At 35.7% G+C, this 23,970-nt stretch overlaps 4 protein-coding genes across 7 annotated transcripts; 3 read left to right on the forward strand and 1 right to left on the reverse strand.

Annotated features, from left to right (window-relative positions):
* The first annotated feature begins 809 nt into the window (after positions 1–809).
* Positions 810–5,731, forward strand: LOC130999927 (2-isopropylmalate synthase A-like). The gene is made up of 12 exons (XM_057925628.1): positions 810–1,521; positions 2,335–2,548; positions 2,624–2,704; positions 2,971–3,063; positions 3,170–3,256; positions 3,441–3,541; positions 3,805–3,838; positions 3,933–4,007; positions 4,280–4,363; positions 4,466–4,600; positions 5,057–5,202; positions 5,320–5,731. Exons 1-12 carry the CDS (start codon positions 893–895, stop codon positions 5,453–5,455), a joined length of 1,815 nt encoding a protein of 604 aa, XP_057781611.1. The 5' UTR covers positions 810–892; the 3' UTR covers positions 5,456–5,731.
* A 670-nt stretch (positions 5,732–6,401) lies between these two features.
* On the forward strand, positions 6,402–9,710 carry LOC130999928 (uncharacterized). The gene is made up of 4 exons (XM_057925629.1): positions 6,402–7,244; positions 7,982–8,219; positions 8,456–8,624; positions 9,071–9,710. Exons 1-4 carry the CDS (start codon positions 6,515–6,517, stop codon positions 9,566–9,568), a joined length of 1,635 nt encoding a protein of 544 aa, XP_057781612.1. The 5' UTR covers positions 6,402–6,514; the 3' UTR covers positions 9,569–9,710.
* Positions 9,711–10,598: 888 nt separating this feature from the next.
* On the reverse strand, positions 10,599–13,650 carry LOC130999929 (chitinase-like protein 1). Of its 4 annotated transcripts, none has more exons than XM_057925634.1 (4): positions 13,542–13,650; positions 12,785–13,179; positions 11,605–11,764; positions 10,599–11,253 (listed from the first exon to the last, which is right to left on the reverse strand). In XM_057925634.1, the coding sequence occupies exons 2-4, from the start codon at positions 13,173–13,175 to the stop codon at positions 10,842–10,844; spliced, it is 963 nt and encodes a 320-aa protein (XP_057781617.1). In that variant the 5' UTR covers positions 13,176–13,179; positions 13,542–13,650; the 3' UTR covers positions 10,599–10,841. The 4 variants fall into 4 exon arrangements, with proteins under 4 accessions (XP_057781617.1, XP_057781614.1, XP_057781615.1 ...); XM_057925631.1 differs by having other exon boundaries at positions 13,374–13,615; XM_057925632.1 differs by having other exon boundaries at positions 13,370–13,615.
* Positions 13,651–17,976: 4,326 nt separating this feature from the next.
* On the forward strand, positions 17,977–23,302 carry LOC130999932 (inositol transporter 1). The gene is made up of 6 exons (XM_057925638.1): positions 17,977–18,418; positions 19,454–19,524; positions 19,880–20,215; positions 21,832–21,939; positions 22,028–22,213; positions 22,479–23,302. Exons 1-6 carry the CDS (start codon positions 18,280–18,282, stop codon positions 23,127–23,129), a joined length of 1,491 nt encoding a protein of 496 aa, XP_057781621.1. The 5' UTR covers positions 17,977–18,279; the 3' UTR covers positions 23,130–23,302.
* Positions 23,303–23,970: the final 668 nt, after the last annotated feature.

Raw genomic sequence — 23,970 nt, forward strand, 5'->3', positions numbered from 1 at the left:
CCAAAATTTTACTCAATTGAAAATTTTCCAGTGGAACAGTGATATAAGAGTGGGTCTCTCGCTTAATCTTGTTAATCAATATTGTTATCAAACGCTGAGATAAGCAAAAGTTTTTAATGGTAAATTAAAGCTAATTGACATGAATTAAAAGCAAAATGTTTCATACGTCGTCCATGATAAATGTATTTTTTTCTTGTTCATCTACAATTTAACCTCATTTACACACTATTTACAAAAATTCGTTTCACAAACTATCTATTAATTACTTAACAAATTAATTTGGTGGGTCTCTTTTTTCGCTTTATACACAAATTATTTTTTTAAAATTTGTGTCATCTCATTCACACCACATTTATGTTGAACGAATGAAATAGTTATTTTTAATTTTTTTTAATCTTTACAACTATGTTATTTAAAAAAAATTATGACTATTTTATATCTATATAATAATAAAATGAATATTTTGATATATAAACTGTTCTCTACAATTCGGACAAGTCTTTTATTAACTCAATGTACATGAAAAGTTGCTGTAGGTAAGTTTAATAAAATGAATATTAAGTTGTTTTTTTTATCAAACACTCTAATTATAAAAAAGAGTTTCTGTATATTTTAGCTTTGTCACTTACATTAAATTTTATTAGCTTATCGTAATAGAAGAATTAATAATTAAAGAATACATTGGAGAATTGACAAGTAAATAACAATTTGTCTAATCTAATGATTAGAATAGTCAATTATGAGATTCGATAGGCGACATAGGACAAGTGCGGACCCCACAGGGACCCAAATTTCTTAAACCCTGTTAAAAATATTAGGGTTTTTTAACTGACATTAATCTCTCTCTAAATAAATCCTATCCTTCACTTCTCCTCCCAAATTCAATTCAACAATGGCGTCTTCGATTTGCAAGCACGCAGCCATCCCGCCACCTCCCACCACCTTCCGCTCCACAAAAATCCCCATCCGCCCGCTCTACCTCATCAGAAATGGCCGTCCATCCTCCGCCGCCGCCGTCCGCTGCTCCCTCCTCCGCCCGGATTACATCCCCAACCGCATACCGGACCCCAAGTACGTGCGCATCTTCGACACCACCCTCCGCGACGGCGAGCAGTCCCCCGGCGCCACCATGACCACCAAGGAGAAGCTCGACATCGCGCGGCAGCTCGCGCGCCTCGGCGTCGACATCATCGAGGCCGGATTTCCGGCGTCCTCCGAAGCCGACTTCGAAGCCGTCGAATTGATCGCGCGCGAGTTCGGAAATGCGGTGGATTCCGATCATGTTCCGGTGATCTGCGGCCTGGCGAGGTGTAATAAGAGGGATATTGAGCGGTCGTGGGATGCGGTGAAGCACGCGAAGAAGCCGCGGATTCACACCTTCATTGCGACGAGTGAGATTCATATGAAGTTCAAGCTGAAGATGACGCCGGAGCAAGTGGTGGAGAAGGCGAGGAGCATGGTGGCTTATGCTCGGAGTTTGGGGTGTGAAGATGTTGAGTTTAGCCCCGAAGATGCGGGAAGGTGACGCGGATTGATTTGCTTCTGTGATTTTGATTTATCTCGATAAACACAAACAGCTTCTAGAATTAGTTACAGTAAATTAGTAATTAATTATTTGATAATGAATTAAATGACTGTTTGGTTTTGCCCCCTCGAAATTGGAAGAATTAAGGAAGAAGCTTTAAATGAATACTGCAAGTCTGCAATTCAAGCTCAAATTGTTTCTCTTAACTGTTGTGGAAGAACTAAAATAACAACAGTAATCAGATTATCCAAATTGCTGCTTTTAGAAGGAAAGTTAACCATGACCAATACAAACGCATTTAGAGAGTATGAACTTGTGTTGTAGTACATTGTGAACTGGATTTAAGGGGTCGAGCATTTCCTATTCAAATATTTGTGATAGTGTGATTTCTTTTCTTCCAATGGAACTATGTTTGAATTGGAATAAAATGTTATTTGATTTGTATTATATCTGCAGCGGAAATGTTTTATTTTGTATTTTATTCTTCATGTTTCTTTTGTTCCTTGGCCATTGAATGACTGGAAAGAAGTATTTGGCTAACCTTTCAAATGTCGGTTCCAATCTCAAAAGTAAAGCTGTATCTTAAGAAGTGTGGTGGGGTGGGGTGGGGTGCTGACCACCTTGAGTTTCATAAATTGGGATTCGGAGTAGAGTATGTTCTCTGAAAATTTTCTGATTGGAACAGATATTTTAAGGTTTTGAATTTCTAGGGACTTAGGGCAAGGAGGAGTGTCTGGTGTAGATATTACATTCTTAATGCAACCTCGTTAATTCGTTATCTCATCTTTCTTTTCTTTGGTTTCTTACAGATCAGACAGAGAATTCCTTTATCAAATTCTGGGAGAGGTTATTAAGGCAGGCGCAACAACTCTTAACATCCCTGATACAGTAGGCTACACTTTGCCCTCTGAATTTGGACAGCTAATTGCAGACATAAAAGCAAACACCCCTGGTATTGAAAATGTCATTATCTCAACACACTGCCAGAATGACCTTGGACTTTCTACTGCTAATACTTTAGCGGTACGTATTTCTTACGCTTGGAGTGCTGGACAAAAATTCAGGTTGGATTGACACTGATGCTTTTCTCAACTTCAGGGGGCATATGCTGGTGCAAGGCAAGTAGAGGTTACCATTAATGGCATTGGTGAAAGAGCTGGTAATGCGTCATTAGAGGAGGTGTGTTCTCTTGCTCTTTTATTTATTTTCTTCTTTTTTTTGGGGGGGGGGGGGGGGGAGGCTCTATCTTGGGTAGTTAGTTTTGAGTCTTAATCATTAAAATCTAAGGAAACATGGTACAAGGTTTCCTTAAGGTCATAATTTAAATTATCTTGGCTTGAAATTACAATAATTCTTTCCGTCCAAGCACCCAATTGGCTCAAGGACTGTCTAGGCCCATATTTTCCTCCAAATGAAAATATGTTTCTATTTCTAATTCACTGCAGGTTGTAATGGCCATAAAATGCCGTGGAGAGCAAGCTCTAGATGGTCTTTACACAGGGATCAACACTCAACATATTGTCATGGCGAGCAAGATGGTATACTATCCTCTGCATCATTTATGCTTCTTGTCATTCTCTTGAGATATATACTCACATTTTTATAAACATACATATCCTCACATTGTTGAACCCTGTGTTTCAGGTAGAAGAATATAGTGGGCTGCGTATTCAGCCACACAAAGCAATTGTTGGAGCTAATGCTTTTGCTCATGAAAGCGGAATTCATCAGGTTGGTGTTTAATGGTTTTCTTTTATGTTAAGAGTCTTCTGCATTTACATCGAAATTATAGCTTTGGTTGATTAATTTTGATGTACATTTTTCATTTATTGCAAATTTGCAAATATTGAGTTGGACCATTTTAAGTTGTAACAGAAATTTAAAGTTTATACATTTTATCTGAGTTTTTTTGCAGGATGGAATGCTGAAACATAGAAACACCTACGAAATTATGTCTCCTGAAGATATTGGACTTCTTCGTTCTAATGAATCTGGTATAGTGCTTGGAAAACTCAGGTATGCTGGATGTAACTGCCGTTGCATGTGTTACTACTCTCTTATAATGGACTTAACTCAACTAATAGGTGTGCGTCTCCATAAGCTCTAGAAACATAAGGATCTTTCAATACTCGTCTTTAAGTCAATCTCAGTTATTACATTTTTGCTATAAGTTACTTTCGCGATCATTGTTATTTTCATGATGCTGATCACCATATGATGTACCCGGAGTATTTATTGTAATGTTTTATTCTTTTTTTGTTGGGGGCATTATTTTACAGTGGACGCCATGCTCTGAAAGCCAAAATGTTGGAGGTAAATTGCAATCCTGAGCTTATTATTAACTATTAAAGTAGCTTATGCAATTATTCCACCCATGCATCAATGTTTCCTCCAAATGAATCTGCAGCTTGGGTATGATATTGATGGAAAGGAACTTGATGATCTATTTTCACGCTTCAAAGCTGTGGCTGGAAATAAAAAGGTACTGCCTGAAATCTGATAAGACAGATGTAGAAGACTAGAAGAATGTGTTTCATATTATGCCTCAAGTCTGGTTTCCGAAAAAAAAAGGGATTATGCGTGCACACGATAACTGGTTCCTCTTTTTTTATATTTCATAACTCTCTCTCTCTCTCTCTCTCTCTCTCTCATTTTAACTGAAGTACTTCTCAGCCAACTATACATGCACATATGTCAAACCTTATAATATTGCAACACTATTTCCTGCATGTTTATATTCTGTTGGTGTTCCAGAATATCACCGATGATGACCTAGTAGCCCTAGTTTCGGATGAAGTGTTCCAGCCACAAACTGTTTGGAAACTTGAAGATGTACAGGCATGTCTACATCAAACTTTCTACATAGTGGTTAATCACTAGATACAGTTGCGGTACATTGAGATAGTTCATTCTATTACCATACTTGTACCTTGTCGACAGGTTACATGTGGATCTCTTGGCCTTTCAACCGCAACAGTCAAACTCATTCATGAAAATGGTGATGAGCATATTTCTTGTTCTGTTGGGACTGGGCCTGTTGATGCAGCATACAAGGCAGTTGACCTTATTGTTAAGGTTAATAACTTCAAAAGCTGATGTACACTGTTTTTCCTTTCTAGTTTGATCCAGGGACATCTTTGAAAATGTGCACAAATCATTATCGGTGTCTTCTGCTGCTATAAACGTGAATATAATTACACACATATATAATGCGTCAACATTAGTTGCTTTGAGTTCTGCTGCTTAGTTTTGCTGCAACCAAATATGTTTCATAATTTGTTTTACTCGTGAATACACTTCTTCAGGCCGCAAATTAGGGATCACAACATGTATTATAGAAATTGTTGCAAGATCTTGTGAGGATTTGTAGTAGGGTTGAAATTATTTGTCATCATTCACTATTGCAGGGGGTCTAATCTCATTATCAGACAACACTTGAACCTCAATGTTTGGACCTCGAGATTCTCTTATTAGTTCTCTGTTCGTGTAATTATATGAAACAAGCTTATATACAGTTTTGCTTGCTCACAGGTTCCCGTAATTCTTCTTGAGTATTCCATGAGTGGTGTTACTGAAGGCATCGATGCTATAGCCACAACACGGGTTCTAATTCGTGGCGAAGATAGTGTAACAGCAACCCATGCTTACACAGGAGAATCTGTCAACCGTGCATTCAGGTACTGAAATTCTTTGCATCTTTCGGAATAATTTTTTTAAAGGATGATAAAACAGAAAAAGATTGACTCATTGAATTGTCATTTTTTTGTAACACCATTCTTCTTCTATATAAACAGTGGGACTGGAGCATCCATGGACATTGTCATCTCAAGTGTTCGAGCCTATGTTAGCGCCCTCAACAAGCTCTTGGGGTTCAAGAACCGCCTAAAAACTGAAGATCCCAACGAAAGCAAGGTAATGCACACATTGTAAGTGAAGAATTAGCACTTGAAGGAATGCCTTGTTAGTAGGCTTAAGGTTGGGAGCATTGTCTTCTTCTCGAGTTGCTGATCGATATTCAGTGTGATCCTGTTTCGTCTTTCTGTTTTGGTAGTGGGACGACGATGGGCGAAACGCCTTTGCTATATCTTGTATCTATTAGAACTTAGAAACTTAGTTAAAGTTGTTCATCGATGATGTGTAACAATTTTGCTGCAACTTGTATTGATTTGTGCTTAGCAAATAATGAGATTGTTGTAACTGTTTGGTGACTTCACTTAGCTCTTACTCTGCTTAAAGCAGCAAACTAGAGTGTGTTTGTCTGTTTGTTTGTTTGGGATTTCTGAAAGTTTAGCACCTGGTAAATAGAAATAATTTTCAGTGGATTTATCACTTTAATCGAATAAATAATACTCAAAATTTCATATCCTATAGGTGGCAATTCTTTTTTTGAATACATGTATAATTTTTTATAGTAATTTTTATAATGTTAAATCGAGATTTAAACTCATTTGAACTAACATATTTTAATGTGAAAGTACAAGAATTGTGTGTTAGTTGAGTGATAAATGTTTAAGGTTTGGATTTTGAGTTTATCGTGATGCGATGTTTGATTTTATTTATTTAATTATTAATTTATAATAAAAAATCAGATTAAAATATATAATATCTCTTGAAAACTAAAATAAAATAGATTAAAACATATAATACCTCTTGAAGATCAAAATAAAATTATAGGAATAATTTTGTTACTACATGCATTATTACAATAAATCAAACAATATGAAGACTATATCTGCATGATTATAATTATACTCCAACAAATATATCAAAAACAGAATCTGAAAAACAAAGTAATTACAATAAACAAAAATCTACATGATTATAATTATATAGTGATTTATTTATTTTTTAGTTTATTTAGTGTGTATTTTTAAATGTTAAAAAATTGAAATTGGACCGAAATTTTTGGGAGGAGGTGTTCCAATTCACTATATATACGGATTTGGTATTGCCTAAATTCTTTCAAATTAACAGCTCAATTATTTTCCGATGTTAGCACAATCTTCTCTCATAGATTCGGACGGCCGCGAAGCCGCCGCAGTTCACCGGAGCTTCGTCGATACTCCGGCGGAAGCGCCGCCTCACGGTCTCATTAATCTACAATCTTCCAACGGCTCAGGCAATTTCACTGCGGAAGCCGCAAGAGACGCTTCCGATAATTCCACAAACAGCAGCGCCTCTGTTCCTGTTGAAGAAAGCATCCGCGACGGCGTCGTTCAGGAGTCCGATGCATATGAAGCCGTCTTATCCAACGACGCAGAGATTGGTGTGCAGAGAATTGAGGAAAAAAATGACGAAGAAGTGCAGATTAACTGTTCGAAGAAATGCGCGAGTGAAGTTCAGGTGTTTGAATACACTGAATTTATCAATCACGATGAGAGTGGTAGTAAGAGGAATTGGAAGCAGCAGGAGCCCAAGGAGAAGAGGCCTAAACGAAGGGGAGGAAGGGGTAGGAGAAACAATGAGGGGTTGAATTGTTATCCTAGTGAAAGGAGAGAAAAGAAGGGGCTGATGTATTCGAGAGAGGAGATGGAGGCTCTAAGGTTTGAGGAGCTTGAAGACCAAAAGAAGAAGTGGATTGAGATATACTGCCGGCTTGGTGCGACGGTGGTGGATGAGTATGATGGACTGGTCAGATTGGATAGAGCTCGTGAGAAGGATAGCGTCCCAAGCTTCGACTTTGATCCTCGGCCTCAGTTTCAGAAATGTGCTAATTTGGGTATGCTCTTCTACTTTCAGAATCATACATTTATCTTTTTTATTTGGGAGTTTTTGCGTTTCGAACAAGGTTCTTGTGCTGTGGTGTTTAATGACCATTCTTTTTGTTAAAGTATCCTCTTTATCTACGTTCAAGAAATTGTGCATGATGAACTTAGTGATATGGTTGGTGGATTATATTACAAGTATCTCTTTGGTTGCAAATTTATCATAAGAAAAGAAGAGATAAGAAATGATGGGAAAATTTTATCATATTTGAGTGGATTCCACCTTTTTTATCCCATATCTTCTTGTTTGTGTATAAGCTTGGAAAATAATGGAGTTGGGAGGTTTTGTGTGTCTTATTTGTATTTCCTTTACGTTGTGGATGTCTTGCTCCGGTTGTGTCAATTTGATGGGTTAGTTTTTCCATGTGCACAGGTGTGATGGCTGCAATTGGGAAAGGAAAACATCTGATTATCTTTGTGCGTTGAAGAATGGTTTGTAGGATTTGTGAATGCCTTGTTTTATGAATACAGATATTTTTTTTTTGGCCACTTATAAGTTATAACGTATTGACTCAGATAGAATCATTAGAATTTCGTTTCACCTCCTGCACATACAATCATTTATCTTTAATACATGCTTTGAATTGCGAACTTTGGTCCCTTGATTTCAGGTCAATGATTTGTGTTCCGGTTGCATTATCTTTATTAAGTATTTTGAAGGATTAACTAAGTTAGCATATACATTTTTCAGGTGAAGTGTGCCCAAAAGTTGAAGGTGATCACCTTGAGAATTTGAACGCGTCAGATCCTCCCTCTTTTCCTCCTATTAGTGATGAAAGAGGGTCCTCGGCAGTGGAAGAAGACTATTGCGAAGATGATGATAGTGATGAAGAGTACAGCATTCAGAGGCCTGCCTTTTCTGTCACAGGAGAACCTGATTTTGATTCTGGCCCTCCACTGGATGGACTTGAATATCTTAGGCGTGTAAGGTACCTATCTGCTTCATCTTTGGCTATTCATGTTTATTTCTCTTGTTATTTTCGTGATTATACATTTGACTACTAGACATTCTTCCTAGACCATGCTCTTGCTTATCTACCTTTAAACTTCATATTGAAAAATCTTCGTATTTATCAACCAACTTTTCATTTTGTGTGCTTTGTTATGATTATGAGAATGTTGAGATGATGTGAACTCTTGAAGTGCGATGTCACTTGTTTTGTAGGTGGGAGGCTGCTAGAATTCCCAAGGTAAAAGTTGTCAGGGTCAATAAAGTCAAACAACAGAGTGTCTATATGCCTCAAATTCCTGATGTTATGAAGTGCCCGGAGAATTTGTTGCCTCTCAAACAATGGGAGGACAGCTTTCTTTCTGATTTTTCACAGCTGAGAGAGGTAAATATTGCACTCCTCACTTCCTTTCATTTTATTTCTATTTCTTTTCATTTAGCACATCTTAGAACCTTCAAGGAAATACTATTTATAGCAATGTTTTCATGTATCTTGGAGCAACTAATGGGGTGTTTGGCTAAGTTTATTTTAGAGAGTTTATAAGTTGTCAAAGTGTTTGGATAATTGAGCTTATAAGGTAGTGAGAGAAAATCCTAGTTAAAAAGAGAAAATTGAAGAGAACTGAAATTGGAAGGATATATGATGAAAATAACGAATCATAGTAGGGTTACTTTTGTAAAATAATGTCGCTTATAATATTATGAAAAAGTAAGTTAGGGTTGAGATTTTTTTTCTTTCTAGGGAGCTTATATAAGCTGTTGGAGCTCACCAAACACCCGTAAGCTAACGGGTTTTCATGGACATGAATGAAATAAACTATTCTCTCTCAGGCTTTCGCGCAGTTAGACCTCGAAGAACCCAGTGCAGAAACTTCAACCAAAGAGGATTTTTTGAATCAGATGGTTGAGAGTAATAACTTTGAGAAATTCGTCAACTTAGAATCTGTTGACGATTCTTGCATCTTGAAGACTAGTGATGCCAAATCCGGCCCATCTTCTCCTGAAAGCTCCGTCCCCAAAGTTGATCGCCCCACCCTCTCTGCAATTCTGAAGATGGATTCTGCTGCTCGAACTTCGCTGCTCAAAAAACGAGTAAACTCAGTGGTGAACATGGACGTATTACCATACAACGACGGTTTATGGTTGTTTGCTCTCTGTGCAGCACTAGATTGCCCTCTCCATGCCGACACAAGTGCATCCCTTCGGTCATTGCTGCGAAAATGTGCAAGCTTGCGAGCTGCTAAAGCAGAGGTAGACGATGAAGTTGTTGTCCTCAACATCCTTGTGACCATAACAGGCAAGTATTTTGGACAGCTCGAGCGCGAATGAGGAAATTGCTTTTTATCACTATTTAGATGTGGGTTCTAGGATTGTTAAGAGGCTAAGCTCACTAGTTTTGTTTATCAGTCTAATCAAGTTTAAACAAACTTTCACCAAACCAAGATGAGTTTTGATAAGTGATCTTGATCTACTTTTCTCGTCTTGTTTACTTTCCCTTTTCCACTTGTTGAGTTTGTGTTGAATTTTGAATTTGATCAAGCATTTGCCTTCCGCGACTCTAAGCACACAGCAAAAAGTCGAACTCTGTCCCCTTGGGATGGCCTAGTGGATGGGGTGCTTGTCTGTTGTCCAAGAGGTCACAGGTTCGAGTACTCTCGGTCACTATAACCACCATAGGTGGGGTGTGTGTGTGGTTTGTATTATTTATAAAGAAATTATTCATCAAAAAAAAAAAGTCGAACTCTTGACCTAATGGTTGAAGGAAAAGGAAAAACATCTTACCAACTAAGTTTCATTATTTTATCTAAAACCTCAATAATTGAATGGAATGAGACAAACATCTTATCTTGTCTATGTGACTATGAAAATGGTAAATTATCGAGGGATTTTGTGTGAAAAAGCAAACAAGTAAGATTTAACCTAGAGATGGTAAGGTTTTTTGAGATTAATATCAATCGAAACTCTTCAATACTACTCTCCATCAACTAGTATAAATAGGGGTCTCTAGTTACTTCTCCACACACCAAAAAGAAAATAAAATCGACTCTTTTTTTAGATCGAGAAGACTTCCTCTTTTGTGATTTATACCTTTGCAGAAATTGATAGTTATCTTAGAAGAAGTTAAAAGGCTAAACTTTCTTGAACCACGTGAGTTTGAAAGCTCTGTATTCAATCAAGACGTCAATTTATATGTGAATCAAACAAAAAAAGAGACATAATGATAATCAAACACCACAACGAAAAAATTAATAAAATATAATGCGTCATCGAGTATAAAATATTACACCTTAATAATAATAATAATAATAATAATAATAATAATAATAATAATAATAATAATAATAACCAAACACCTCCAAAACGAAAAAATTAATCGAATATAATGAGTCCTCAAGTATAAACTGACAAAAGTACATTCATGTATAAAATATTACACCTTAATGATACACTAGCAACACAAACAATTTGAATTCACAAAACCTGTATATATAGCAATGAAGCAGAGCAAAAGCAGTCGACATATTACAAATTCAATAATCACACGAATACAGGAGAGGTGGCCCAACACAAATCTTATTATAAGAGAGATTCAGATAGGAATTCAAGACGATGATTTGGTAGTAGATGGATTGAACGGAGCCTGTTCGGCGCAGGAGAGCACTTCGTGGGGTCCTGCTTGCTCTCGCCCCACGCCCAACAAGTCGAGATAATAGAGGTAGTGAGAGATGATGTTGTTCATGGGATCAATGTCGCCCTGGCCACAAGTTTGCTCGCCGTACAAAAGATTCATGGTGCTTCCGAATCCAGGAAATCGTTTCGCCAACGTGTCATTCTTGGTGGGTTTCCAGTTCCCAACGAAGACATCGTGAGCAGATGGCTGCTTCTTTTTCACAGACGTCATCCACCTATAGATCGCAGCCTGGAAGGCGATAGTTGCATTCTGTTCAACGTATTCGGGATGGTTCAACAAATCCTGATTGATGCCTTTACCAATTGCTCCGTAGTTGTAGTTCCTGGAATGATTTTTACATGATGTTAGCAGATCCATAGCAATATGAGATTAAAAAATAAAACAAACCTTAATGACATCAAGTAAAGATTCAAGGGATGGGTATGTAGGCATTAAGAAAGTAGACATTTAAAACATTACTGTCTGTAAAACATTATACATGATTCCTAATTATAGTCTTACTATCAACAGGGGATTGGTATGTAGGCATTAGGAAAGTACACATTTAACCCGGACACACTTGCATCAGTCGATTCACTACCACCAGTTGATACATAGCAACAAGGTTAACCAAAAAATCAAGGACTTTTATCCGGGAAAAGAAGGAAAAAAGCTCAGGAGAAAGATAAAGTACCAATAGATTGGAATAGCTCCACGGCCGTAGTATTCTGCTCCAGGAGCACATGGATAGTCATATTTGTAGAAGTCATCACAATATTTTTGGCTGGGGCTCATTTCTTTATTGAAGCATAGACCCCATGCTAGCGGTCCGCCCGTAGCCACTCCATAACCACCTGCATTATTTCGACACTGGTTACTCTGCTAGAAGGAAGGAAGATGGACACAAATTCACCCTACATATGTTTATTTCAAAGTGGCACAAGATAGATATATTTGCAAGAGTATAAGAGTCTGTCTCATATCTACAATATTGTTTCTCCACAGCCAATTCAGTAGCCACCGAATTCACCAGCTCAATCAAAATCCTATTTCTAAAATACTGAATATGTATCTCAAATTTCTCAAAAGTTTTCAATATTACAGACTGCGGTAATAACTAATGATTGCAACATAAAGCTGCATTCTTCAAAACAAGGCTGTGGAGATTCTGCACGGTTTTAATCTTCAGTCAAGAGAGAAGGCAGTTACCAATAATGACTGATTGCCATGACTATGAAATACATAGCAATCATACAATCTTTTCCTCTCTTTTATAACTAACTTGGTATGCCATCATGCATATATGGAAGTAGCTACTATAAAACTGACATCTTATGGATATTATTCGACAGTAACAACCATATTCATATCAGCTATAGACATAAACAGCATTTCGATCACAAAAAACATAGGCAGGCAGAAAGAGTATTCACAAACTAACCAACAACGTAACAAAGTAAAGGTCACAATTGAGTAGACTGTATTGAACAGCAACGAAAATAAAATTATCGCACCGACAGACCTAAATCAATCCCCCCAAAAAATCAGTCAATACTACCAAGGTCCAAGTAACAATGACTGAAGAATCACTCCAACTTAGGCAAAATTACCAAGTCAACATCAATTGGGTAAATGGAAATGTTCATCAACTACCAAAAAAATCAAAAAAAGAAAGAAAAACAATCAGCTACAAGCTCAAATGGACACCAACAATCTAGATCCATAACACATAATAATCATACTACAAATTTAATAATTCGATTAAGTTAATAGCATCCACAGCGTATAAAACCAAACCCCTAAATGTTCTACTCAGACAATTAATTCCACATCCCAATCCTGCACATTTACAGAAATCAAAAAAAAAAACTCACAAGAAGTTTTGCAGCCGACGTGGCCGAGGAATGCGGCGATCTCCTTCATCTGCATGAGCTTGCCGCCGGTGGTCCCGAATCCGAGGTGCTCGAACATGGATGCGGCGAGGATGAACGACCGGTAATCCCAGAAGCCGACGGCGTTCGCCACCGGCGAGTTCCTCTTCGAGAAGAGATTCTCGAACTGGTAGGTCTGGAAGATGTCCGAGATGGTGAGATTGCAGCAGAATTTGGACCAGCCGTTGCACTCCCATCCTTGGGTGCACACCTTCTCCCCCCTCACCGTCCTCACCTTGATTTCCTTGTCCGCCGCGCCGGCCAAACACGCCGCCATTGCCATCACGCAGATCGCCAGACCGATCTTCGCGAATCCTCCGCTCCTCGCCTCCATTTTCCTGCTTAATCACCGAAAAAAATTCAGAAATTGTCGAATTTTCGCTGAAATCGAGTGATTTCAGAAGAAAGCTGGGGATTTATGGAATTTGGTGCGTGATTGACTAATGAGTAATGAATTCGACACGAATGCATCAAACGCATTGAAGATTAAAGAAAGGGAAAGAAAGTGAAGGGTTAGCTACTGCTTACTCACACTCAGTGAAAACTCGAGATTCTTCTCTCTAAAATAATTTTTCCTTTTTTTTTGGATTTTTTTGCAGAGAATGGAGGAAATAATCAGAAAAAAATGGTGAAAATTAGGGATTTAATTTGTTTGGATGAAATGCAAAGAGAAAACACAGAAGAGGAGAAAGAATCCCACCGACGACAGACTGTGTTAGTTAGATCAGCTGTCTCTTTCACGTTCTTAAATTTTTCCTTTTTTTTTTAATGCTTTTCATATTTTTCATCATTTATTAAAATAATTATTGTAAATGTTGGAAATGAATCAAATGACCCTAATTTTACGAGAATGCCCTCGTGCTACATAGTTTGATTTGCATGAGATGGGACCCACGATCAAAATCAACGGCTGTGATGAGTTTGGCATTTGGAACTGAAACAGGCTGGCTTGAGAATAAAAGAAAGCTTGGTAGGGTTTAGGGGGGCTGGGGCCCACCCAGCTTATGTATAATCCCCACCGACACTTTCATTTACCAATCATACCATTTTAATTTTTCTATTGGGTTAATGGAAAAAAAAAATTATACATGATCTTTGAAAAAGATCTTAATTTTCATGTGAATTTTTAATTAAGTCAAAAATTATATAAATTTATATTTTTGTTGTAAAATTTGACTTTCAACGAAATTAGAGCTTAATTGACAACCGAGATTAAGTCAAATTTATTATACCTCCGAACTTCTAAATACTCATCATCATCAGAAGTTAGACGAACATTAGGTGAACTTCCGATTGTCAACTAAACTCTAATTTCGTCAAAAGTCAAACTCAAGTGAAAATTGTAATAAATATATAAATTAATGTATTTTTTAGCTTAATTGAAAGTTTAGATGAAAATTACAATCTTTTTACAAAATTCATTTATTTTTTGGCCATATATAACCCGTTTTCTATTTTAAAAAATATGTATAAAAAATATCCGGATTTAACGTCTTTTTTTTATATAAAAAAAAAAACTAGTCCCTCTTTCTTAAATTGTAATTTTTCAAGCTAATAAAAAGAAAAAGGGCTCTAAAAAAATTTGCGTGTCCAGCATGAGACAAGATCCAGGTTGGTGACCGACAAATTTATCACTATAATTTTTTAGGTTAAACAAAGACAGATTTGGGCATGACTCGTGACATAATTCACTTTGAAAGTTGCGAAATTATTATATTAAAAAAATTAAAATTTTTAACCGAAGTTACTTTTATTTTAGAATGGATTATAATTAAGTTTGTGACTTAATGATAATCCCTTGATAAAAAGCATTGATACTCATCATGACACCATTCTAGCTAGTAACTTAACTATCGAGGGGTTTAATAAATTTTTTTCGGTCATATTTATTAAATAATAATCATCTGCAAAACAATCTTGAATTTTGTAGCTTAATGAATCTTGTATCTTTTTTTTTGGCTCATTAATGAATCTTGTACTATCTTATATCAGAATCTTCTGCCCAATTAAATAAATATTTAAAGCATCTTCTAAGCAATTAAGTTACAAGCCCAAGCCCAAGCCCAAGCCCAATAGCAGCACTTTTGTATTTGTTTAATGTATCGGCCCATTTTCATTGTCCAATATAATCGAGCCCATTCATGCAAGCTATTTATTTGTGATTCAAAATTGGTATAGTTCTCAGCCCCACAAAAAAATGTACAATTCTTTGTAATATATTATAGTTTATTGAAAAATTTATTGTGTTTGGATTCAAATGGGTAGCTTATTACATATATATCGTACAAACTTCTATTAGAAATTTAGAATCACAAACATAATTATGTGCAAAAAATATATATACAAATACCCCGCAAATACGAATTAGAATCGGTGTCGTTTGTATGTGAAACGACCTCTTACAATTTTTTGTAATTCATAAACCTTAGGACTCATTCCCTCAAAAAAAAAAAAAAAACTTAATACTCATTTAGTACACGGTATAGGATATATAAAATCTCTCAAATCAATATAATATTTTTGGGTTTTTAATTTATAAAGGATCATGTGTTTCATATTATTTTTTGTCAAACAAGATATTAGAGTATCATAGATATATATACCCTAATCATCTGTATCAGACGAACCTAAATATATTCAATAAAACTATAATACGACCTATGAAGTGGATATCATAGTCGGGTTAACAAAATCTAATAAAATCCGATAAAATTTATGCAATGGAGCATTATATTATATAGACTCACACTCCAAAAAAATACTGCTCCATCAATCCACTTTAATAATCTTTTTGTCTTTTTTGGAATGTCTTAAAATATAGTCTAAATTTTAAATTTAAATTGTACTGAAGTTATTTTTTTACTAAAATAATCATATTTAATGTATGTGAAGATAATATATAAAACAATAAATAAGGCAAACTGGAATAATTACATATAAATTATATTTTTCAAACAATATTAATTATACTCTTTTAATATGTGTGAAAAATAATATGGACTATAAAGTAGGATGGAGTATTAAAGTATTATTTTTTTATTAAATATTTATTTTTCGTAAGAGCCTAGTATAAAATAAAAATGATTTGAAAATGTTAAGCTGTGCAGCGGAATGGGATGCATCGATCAAAATCAAACATTTCGTGAACAATAATCTGCAAAGGAGAGATAAAAAATGAATATAATAAATTTCAGCCATACATTTGGACTCACTAGAAAAGATATAAATAAAAAATATACTAGAAAAAAGACAACAAACGTAGATGATGAATATCGGTATCTAAATTGTGGTCTACATTTTTTAATGAAAAATAAATTAATTTGTTGCAACGTTTTCATATATACATTCGCTCCATCACCAAATTTAGCACCGAAAAGTGGGTAAATAAACCTAATGTCAAATTTAATTTATTATTACCATTTTTTAAGTTTACAAATTGAGTTTTCTTTCTTTCTTCAAATAATTGCAATTACAATCTCAAAATTGGATCTTATTACTAGCTAGCTAGATTCGATGTTTAAAGAGTTTCAATAATGTCTCAATGTTTAAATTTATTGCAAATTTCCTCTTCTATTTATTTTGCACGAGTTTATGTGTTAAATTTAGATATTCGTTTAACTCCGAGACTCAAAATTAATTTAAAACTTTAAAAGTTAATTATTTAAAACGTCATTCTTTATAAATCATTTTTATAGATCTTGAATGAATTGATATATTTGGCTTTATTTATAATCTTTTGAAAGTAGGAGCAATTACTTTTTCAATAATGTTTTCAATTTCCTCTTCTAGTTTGTTGGGAATTTATTTCACCGTTCTTGAACTTTATTATGATTAGTTCAATGATTTCACGTGCTAATATTTTGCTATCAAATAATATAATATAATGAAGTTACATTGTGATGTCCATGTCATTTTCTCTTTTCTTAGCCACTAATTTTTTTCTATTCTATTTTTTAAGTTTATCTTTTTGCTCTGATAGAGAAATATATCGTTTCGCAAAGGTTATATGATTGGGTATGACAATTCAAAAATTAACAACTAATCAGATTTGGAAATAGACTTAGCTCAACCTTGCATCTTATGAGACTAAATTCTTGTAATTGGCCGTTCAACTCTAAAGATTTATTTTTATTTTTTGGGGGAATATTCTATTAGAATAGGCTCGTTTTTCATTTTAAATAAAAAAATTAATATTTAATTAATATGGATCACACTATTTTTCTCTTCATAAATGAATTTCTTAATCTCCGTATTCAATTTATTCTAATGAAACAAATGGAGTATTAAATAATGTGGCCCGCGCTCAATGTATTATTGTAATACCATGCATAGTAACACATAAATATATTAATCACATTACACATGCAAACCCTAAATTTTTTATATGGACACCTCATGCATTATCCACTACCTATAATTCTATATGATTAACCATAGAAGTAGACAAATTTAATTATGCCGAATTAACATTCGACGAGATACGTTAGTTTTTAGTTGATCAAAATTTTTAATCAAGGCGTGCATGTGTTAGTCTAACGATAGAAGGTTAATATCAAAAATTTGAGATTTTGGATCTTTTATTCGACGGTCTTTAAATTTCTTTATTTATTTATATAGTTTATTAAAAATAATTAAGTAAACAACGAAAATGAATAAAGACTAATTCTTATAAATTCAAATTAAAAAGTTATAATAAAATCAAAATTAATAGTATAATTTAAAAATAATAGCCCAATCCTTGTGGTCTTTTACAACATATATTTCGGTAATGTACTTATTGTTCCTCTAATTACATGAAAAATGGCTTTGACTAATTTTATAATATTGCATGCAACACAATATATGACTCTTTTTCCAATAATATTATTAAAAAGTCGAAATGAATAACCAAGAACTTTTAATTATTCGAAAATCGGGTAAATTTTCTTTTTAAATCCGAAAATATGACTCTTTTTCCAAAATATTCCCGTTTTAAAAAAAAATTAAAAAATGAAATTGGACTTGTATGGCAGCTCCATAAAAAGGGAATGGGCCACTAAACGTTGAATTACTTATTAAATATTAACTCGTTTTTTTTGTTTTTTTTTTTGTTTTTGGATTAATTCGATTTTCTTACTATTTGTTTATTTTAAGGTTCTTATCCAAACCGGAAAAACTCGCAATATAAACAATCAAATTTCATTTCTTCATTGTCTCACACAAATCCATCTCCCCTTCCATTTGTCCAAAATCCCCAAATTTTCGGGCCCCAATTTCACGGCCGAGCTGAAATTATTTACTCGTTTGTAAATCGTTTTCTTATTTTAATCGCGGCGTCAACAGCCTCGCAAAATCTCGGAATCAGCCCATCCGTTTCGTTTTTTTTCTGCGGTTGTGGCTGATTTCTCCGTGAATTCGTTTCCGACGGTGCGTTCATTGCCGAGTTTTTGGAGCGGAAGATGACGATTCAATCGTTTGGAGAGAGTTCTGGTTATTTGAGTGGGAGTCGTCGGAAGATTACGTATTTCAGCAATTCTTACGTGCTGGGATTGACTGTAGTTGCTGGTATCGGCGGCCTGCTCTTCGGCTATGATACTGGTAATTTCTCTCTCTCTCTCGTTTTTTAGGCTTTTTTGCAGCTTCAGCTCGTGGAAAACGGGAAATGCATTTTCCTTTTTCTTTTATTTCTCGTTTTTTTTAAATAAATAAATAAATCATGTTCATGAAATTTTCGATGTTCTCGTTTTTTTAGTACTTACTTCTGAGGTTTTCGGTTTTTGGAAGATGGTTTCATACGTAAATATTTGATTTTGGTGCGTTTTTCAACTGACTTCTTCAGAAATAAAGTAACTAACGACTTTTTCCCTAGTCTACTTTTAATTTGGAGCTTCAGATTTTGGTTTGGTGGCCAACTGTAGCCTGTAGGTGGAGTTCACGTTTTAAATTTATTTGGAATCTGCTGCAGCGAAGCGTTCCGGTTCAAGTCAGGCTCTCCCTGTTGTTTGTTGAGAGCGATAACGACATAAATTTCTACAGAGCCAGAAATCGTGAATTTCTACAGAAATATTGCACTGAGTGATAACGACATAAATTTCTACAGAGCCAGAAACCCTGCACTAGGCAACGAGAGAGAGAGAGAGAGAGAGAGAGAGAGAGAGAGAGAGAGAGAATATAGAAATATATTAGTAAAATTTTGTTGGGACCATTTGTAAGGTGAGGTTATGGGGGGAAGACTACAGTCGTCTTTTTGTTAGTAAGGCTTTATTCTCCTAAATCGAGATGGCAAAATTTAAAAATAAGTAATAGGAGTAATTTGTTTCTGATTCCAGGATATGTTTATTTGTTAATTGCGATCACTATCTAAAAATTGAAGCTTATAATTTAGAGTATAGATTGTTCGTGCAATTATCATACTCATGGAAGGCTACAGTGTCTGGGGCCGTTGTGCTATACCTATAACACGCAATATATCTTGTGTATCGTCTTTTTTAGGCTTTTTAACTTAACCATCGTTTTGTAAAAAAATAATTTTATATATTAGTTTTATTTTTACGAATGTGGTTTTGACATAGAATAGCACAATATCAGCGTGTTTTCACTCCACATCTTCTGATGTTTCTGTTTTGGTCACAGGAGTTATATCAGGAGCACTTCTATATATCCGTGATGAATTTGAGGAGGTCGATCAGAGTAGCTTTTTACAGGTGTGCAACTGAGTTCCTTGCGTGCTATATGTGTTATATATGGAGAGAGAATATTATTCTGGAGGTGACTAGCAGAGGGAATGCTGCTTCTCTGTTTAGATTGTGGAAATTGTTTTTTTATGGTTGCAGTATATTGCCCTTTCTTCAATTCCTCAAAGGTTACATTTTGGTTCCAGGGAAACTGGACTGTTTCACTCTGAACTATAACGAGTTCCTTCTCTACTGATTTTGCTAAATCAATTAAAAACTCAGTTTCAACTAAGTCTTTACTTATAATAGTTATTAATAGCTTATACTCCATTAGGCCTTTTCAGCTCGTTAATTCTTTAATGTTCTTAAATCAATAAATTTACAGGAAACAATCGTCAGCATGGCTTTGGTTGGTGCCATGATTGGAGCTGCAGTAGGCGGTTGGTTTAGTGATGCTTTTGGGCGCAAGAAAGCTACCCTGTCAGCTGATGTTGTATTCGCACTAGGAGCTATTGTCATGGCCGCAGCTCCAGATCCATACATTCTTATTATTGGACGGTTCTTTGTTGGCCTGGGGGTAGGTATAGCATCAATCACTGCTCCCGTGTATATTGCAGAGGCCGCTCCATCAGAAATTAGAGGTGGCCTAGTGAGCACAAATGTTCTTATGATTACTGGTGGACAGTTTCTCTCTTACCTTGTGAACCTTGCTTTTACTGAGGTCAGATCTTTTGCCTTGGTCATGTATCTCCTCATATGGCCTTTCTCTAAATAAATGTTCATATTTCTATTTTTGTTATTTTGAGGTACAGTTGAGTTAGGATATGCCTTCCCATGGTATATATTGGGCACTGCCTCTTGGCTCATATATGTCCTGATGGTCATTGTGTGGGCAAAGGCTATGGTGCATTTGATGACTATTTGGAATATTATCCTTGTTATACTTGGAGCCCACTTTTTTAGGGCTTAGAACATCAGAGAGGTTGTATAGTCGGAGCATTAGCCAGATTTTCTGAACTTGGAATAGGAATTATGCTGAATGAGTTTGTGATGTTGTCACTCACAGTTCTGTTTCCTACGTTTTTGCCTAAACCATTACTCTGCTGTTGCATTGCCTGTCATTAAAAGGAAATCTCTTTGTAGCTGCATGGTATCTAGTTCAAGTAGAATTTTGAAATTATAATAGCTGCATTACAGTTGACAGAGGTTTTGGATATGCTTAGTTATATAGTCAATGTTGTTTTAAGCGACAAAATGCTGTCGGGAACTATCTATTTTAAAACCATATCTCCTGCCAGTACTTTTAGGGAGTGTAAACTCTGAACAGGAAGGTTGATATCGGTTGGGTAACTCCCGTGGTGCGTTGTGCATCTATTTCATTGTGATAATGAGATTATATGTAGTCATACTTATCTGCTTTGTTGTTCTGAAAGGTGCCATCTTGCTGATCTGAAGTTTCACCTCCAAGATAGAACTCGGGACCTGCATTTAAGTTTCCTCTAAGAGTAATTTCAAAGGGGAATTGTAGTTTCTCTCCGGTCCTTGTTCTGTTTGTGATAATTCATGTTGGTAAATCAATGCTTTCTCTTCAGTAGTTGTTAATAACTTGATGCTTTATGTGTACTCTGTATGTGATATATCTCATCAGCCAGCTCATCAAGTGTATTTCATATAGTATAACCCGTTCTCCTTTTGGTAAAATACTTTATTAGCTTGTCGGAACACATTGTTCACACTCCTCATTTTTCTGGCTTTATACCAGGTCGAGCACTTAGGATTTGTTTTCTGGACTCCCTACTTATGATGTATTAGGAGAATATTACTTCTCATCCATTGAAGCCTATTACTTTTAGAAACAAAGCACTTCTCTTTTTGATCGCTAAGACATTCATAACTCGGTGAAAAAATAAGCAGTGTGCTAAGACATCAACATTAGATTTGAAATGTGCTTTTAAGGTCCTTCAGTTTTTAATTGACCATAAAAATCTTGGAATACGTACCACTGCTGTATGGTTATTTGGGGTTGAGGTAGGCGGTACATTGAAGGATTGGTATTGGTCTTCTTTTTAAATTTTCTATGCTTATCTTTTGACGGCACTCGGTATTTTGTTGTGCGTTTCTTGTTGCTGCTCAAATTTTCTGTTCCTTTGGTGTTGGGTATTTCAGTAGGTGATAATTTTCTTTTATTTGAATATATGGATAGCAGATGGTTTGCAAGCATAGTTAGGAAGCTGGAAACTGCTGAATTGTTGGGGTTTTTTGATCTTTCTAACAATTGTTCTATGCTGAATGATGTGATACAAATGTTTTTATTAACTCGTTGCCATGGTAATTTAGGTTCCTGGTACATGGCGGTGGATGCTTGGGGTATCCGGGTTACCTGCTATTATCCAGTTCTTTCTCATGCTATTTTTGCCAGAGTCTCCACGCTGGCTTTACATGAAGGTGACGATTCGTTGTTTCTATAGCATTTGTATTTCCTTGAGGTTTATTCGATTACTTATACTTCATTTTACATCTTACTTTCTCTCAGAAGGAGAAATCTGACGCCATTGATGTGCTATCAAAAATCTATGATCCGTTTCGCTTGGAAGAGGAAATCGATCAACTTGCCACTGCACTTGAAGAAGAGCGCCAACGGAAGACTCTAGTCAGTTACTTTGATGTCATCAGAGTAAAACCGCTAAGACTTGCCTTTATGGCTGGAGCTGGAATGCAGGTAATAAGAAGGCTTTTATAGTTTTGTTCCAGAGTAAAGATGATTTGACTGCATCGGTAGGGGGCAGGGGGGTCGATGGCACGTGTCTATTTTGTAAATATTAATCAATCCATCTGCAAGGGTGAGACTCAAGTGTCTTCCAAGAGGATAGTTTTGAATCTGCTGTTTAATGCATTCTTTAAACTGAAACTGTGTGATTCTTCTGTATTAAGATTCATTGATGAGACTCGATAGTTTGAATATCTGTTTTTTTCCGATTTTGCAGGCATTCCAACAGTTCACCGGCATCAACACGGTGATGTATTACAGCCCAACTATAGTCCAAATGGCCGGATTCCACTCCAACCAACTAGCACTCCTCCTATCCCTCATTGTAGCGTTTATGAACGCCCTAGGTACCGTTCTCGGAATCTACCTCATCGATCAATTCGGTCGTAGGAAGCTGGCGCTGAGCAGTTTGTTTGGAGTGACCATCTCTCTCATAATCCTCGCTATGGCCTTTATCCTCCAGCCGTCCGATTCTACAACCGGAGTCTACGGTTGGCTCGCAGTTTTAGGTCTGGCTCTTTATATCGCTTTCTTTGCACCAGGGATGGGTCCCGTTCCATGGACCGTAAACTCAGAAATATACCCAGAAGCCTACCGAGGACTCTGCGGAGGGATGTCTGCTACTGTGAACTGGATATCGAATCTCATTGTAGCTCAAAGCTTTCTGTCGATAGCCGAGGCCACGGGCACCGGCCCGACGTTCCTGATTCTTGCTGCCATAGCTGTCGTGGCGTTCGTATTTGTGGCTGTTTACATTCCGGAAACGAAGGGCTTGTCGTTTGAGGAAGTGGAGAGAATATGGCAGGAGAGGGCTAAGGGTAATCGAGGTGTAGCTGTTGTTACTAATGAGAGAGAGCCTCTGCTGTAGATTTGTAGAGAGGGTTTGAGTGATGCTTAGATTGTTGTCTACTATCAAAGTTTTGATAGCAATTGGAATGTTAATAATTTGTTGGACAACTATAAAATGTAATTTTGTTGTCCATTTGTGTGTAATCTATGTATGTTGAATGTAAATGGTTGAATAAATCTTGTTTTTGTTTTTTTTTTGGATAAATTTACAATAGTAAATAAAAAAATTAAAAGGCCGCTCCACAGGGAATTCGAACTAAAGACCTTTGGAAGTTTTCAAATTTGTTTATTATTGTTATGTAAGTGTATATTCTTACCAAATTTTGTATTTACTTATAATTTTCTTGCGTATTTAGGTTTATTTTATTTTGATATAAGATACGAATCATTTTGTATTTTTTTTCTCAACTTGATGATAAAAGATACTCCATTCGTCTCACTATAAGTGGCTTAATTTTTTTTTGGCACGAGAATTAAGAAATCAGCTCGACCTTTTTTTTGCCATCTTCAAACTCTAATTTTTTGGATGTGAGAGAAAAGAATTTTGCTAGAATGAAGCTTAAATATCTAACTTTTATTTTACGTGCGACCGTTCAGATCACTTATATATTTAGGGGTCTTTACTTTTAAGGATTAACTTTGATAGATAAAAATAGTAAGATTAATCCGTTATTTATTTTGTTGGTTTGAAACTTTGAAATATTCCAAGATCCTTGATTACTTTTTATCATATCAAAAGGGTGAGAATGAAGTAATCCTACTATTGAGTATACAAATGCTTAATTATCCATTTTATCAATCATGCAAAGTAAATGCCTCTTCAATATGATATTTGTAAGTATTGTCATTAAAATATACTC

This window comes from Salvia miltiorrhiza, chromosome 8, assembly GCF_028751815.1.
Source record: "Salvia miltiorrhiza cultivar Shanhuang (shh) chromosome 8, IMPLAD_Smil_shh, whole genome shotgun sequence".
In the NCBI taxonomy this organism is placed as follows: Eukaryota; Viridiplantae; Streptophyta; class Magnoliopsida; order Lamiales; family Lamiaceae; genus Salvia; species Salvia miltiorrhiza.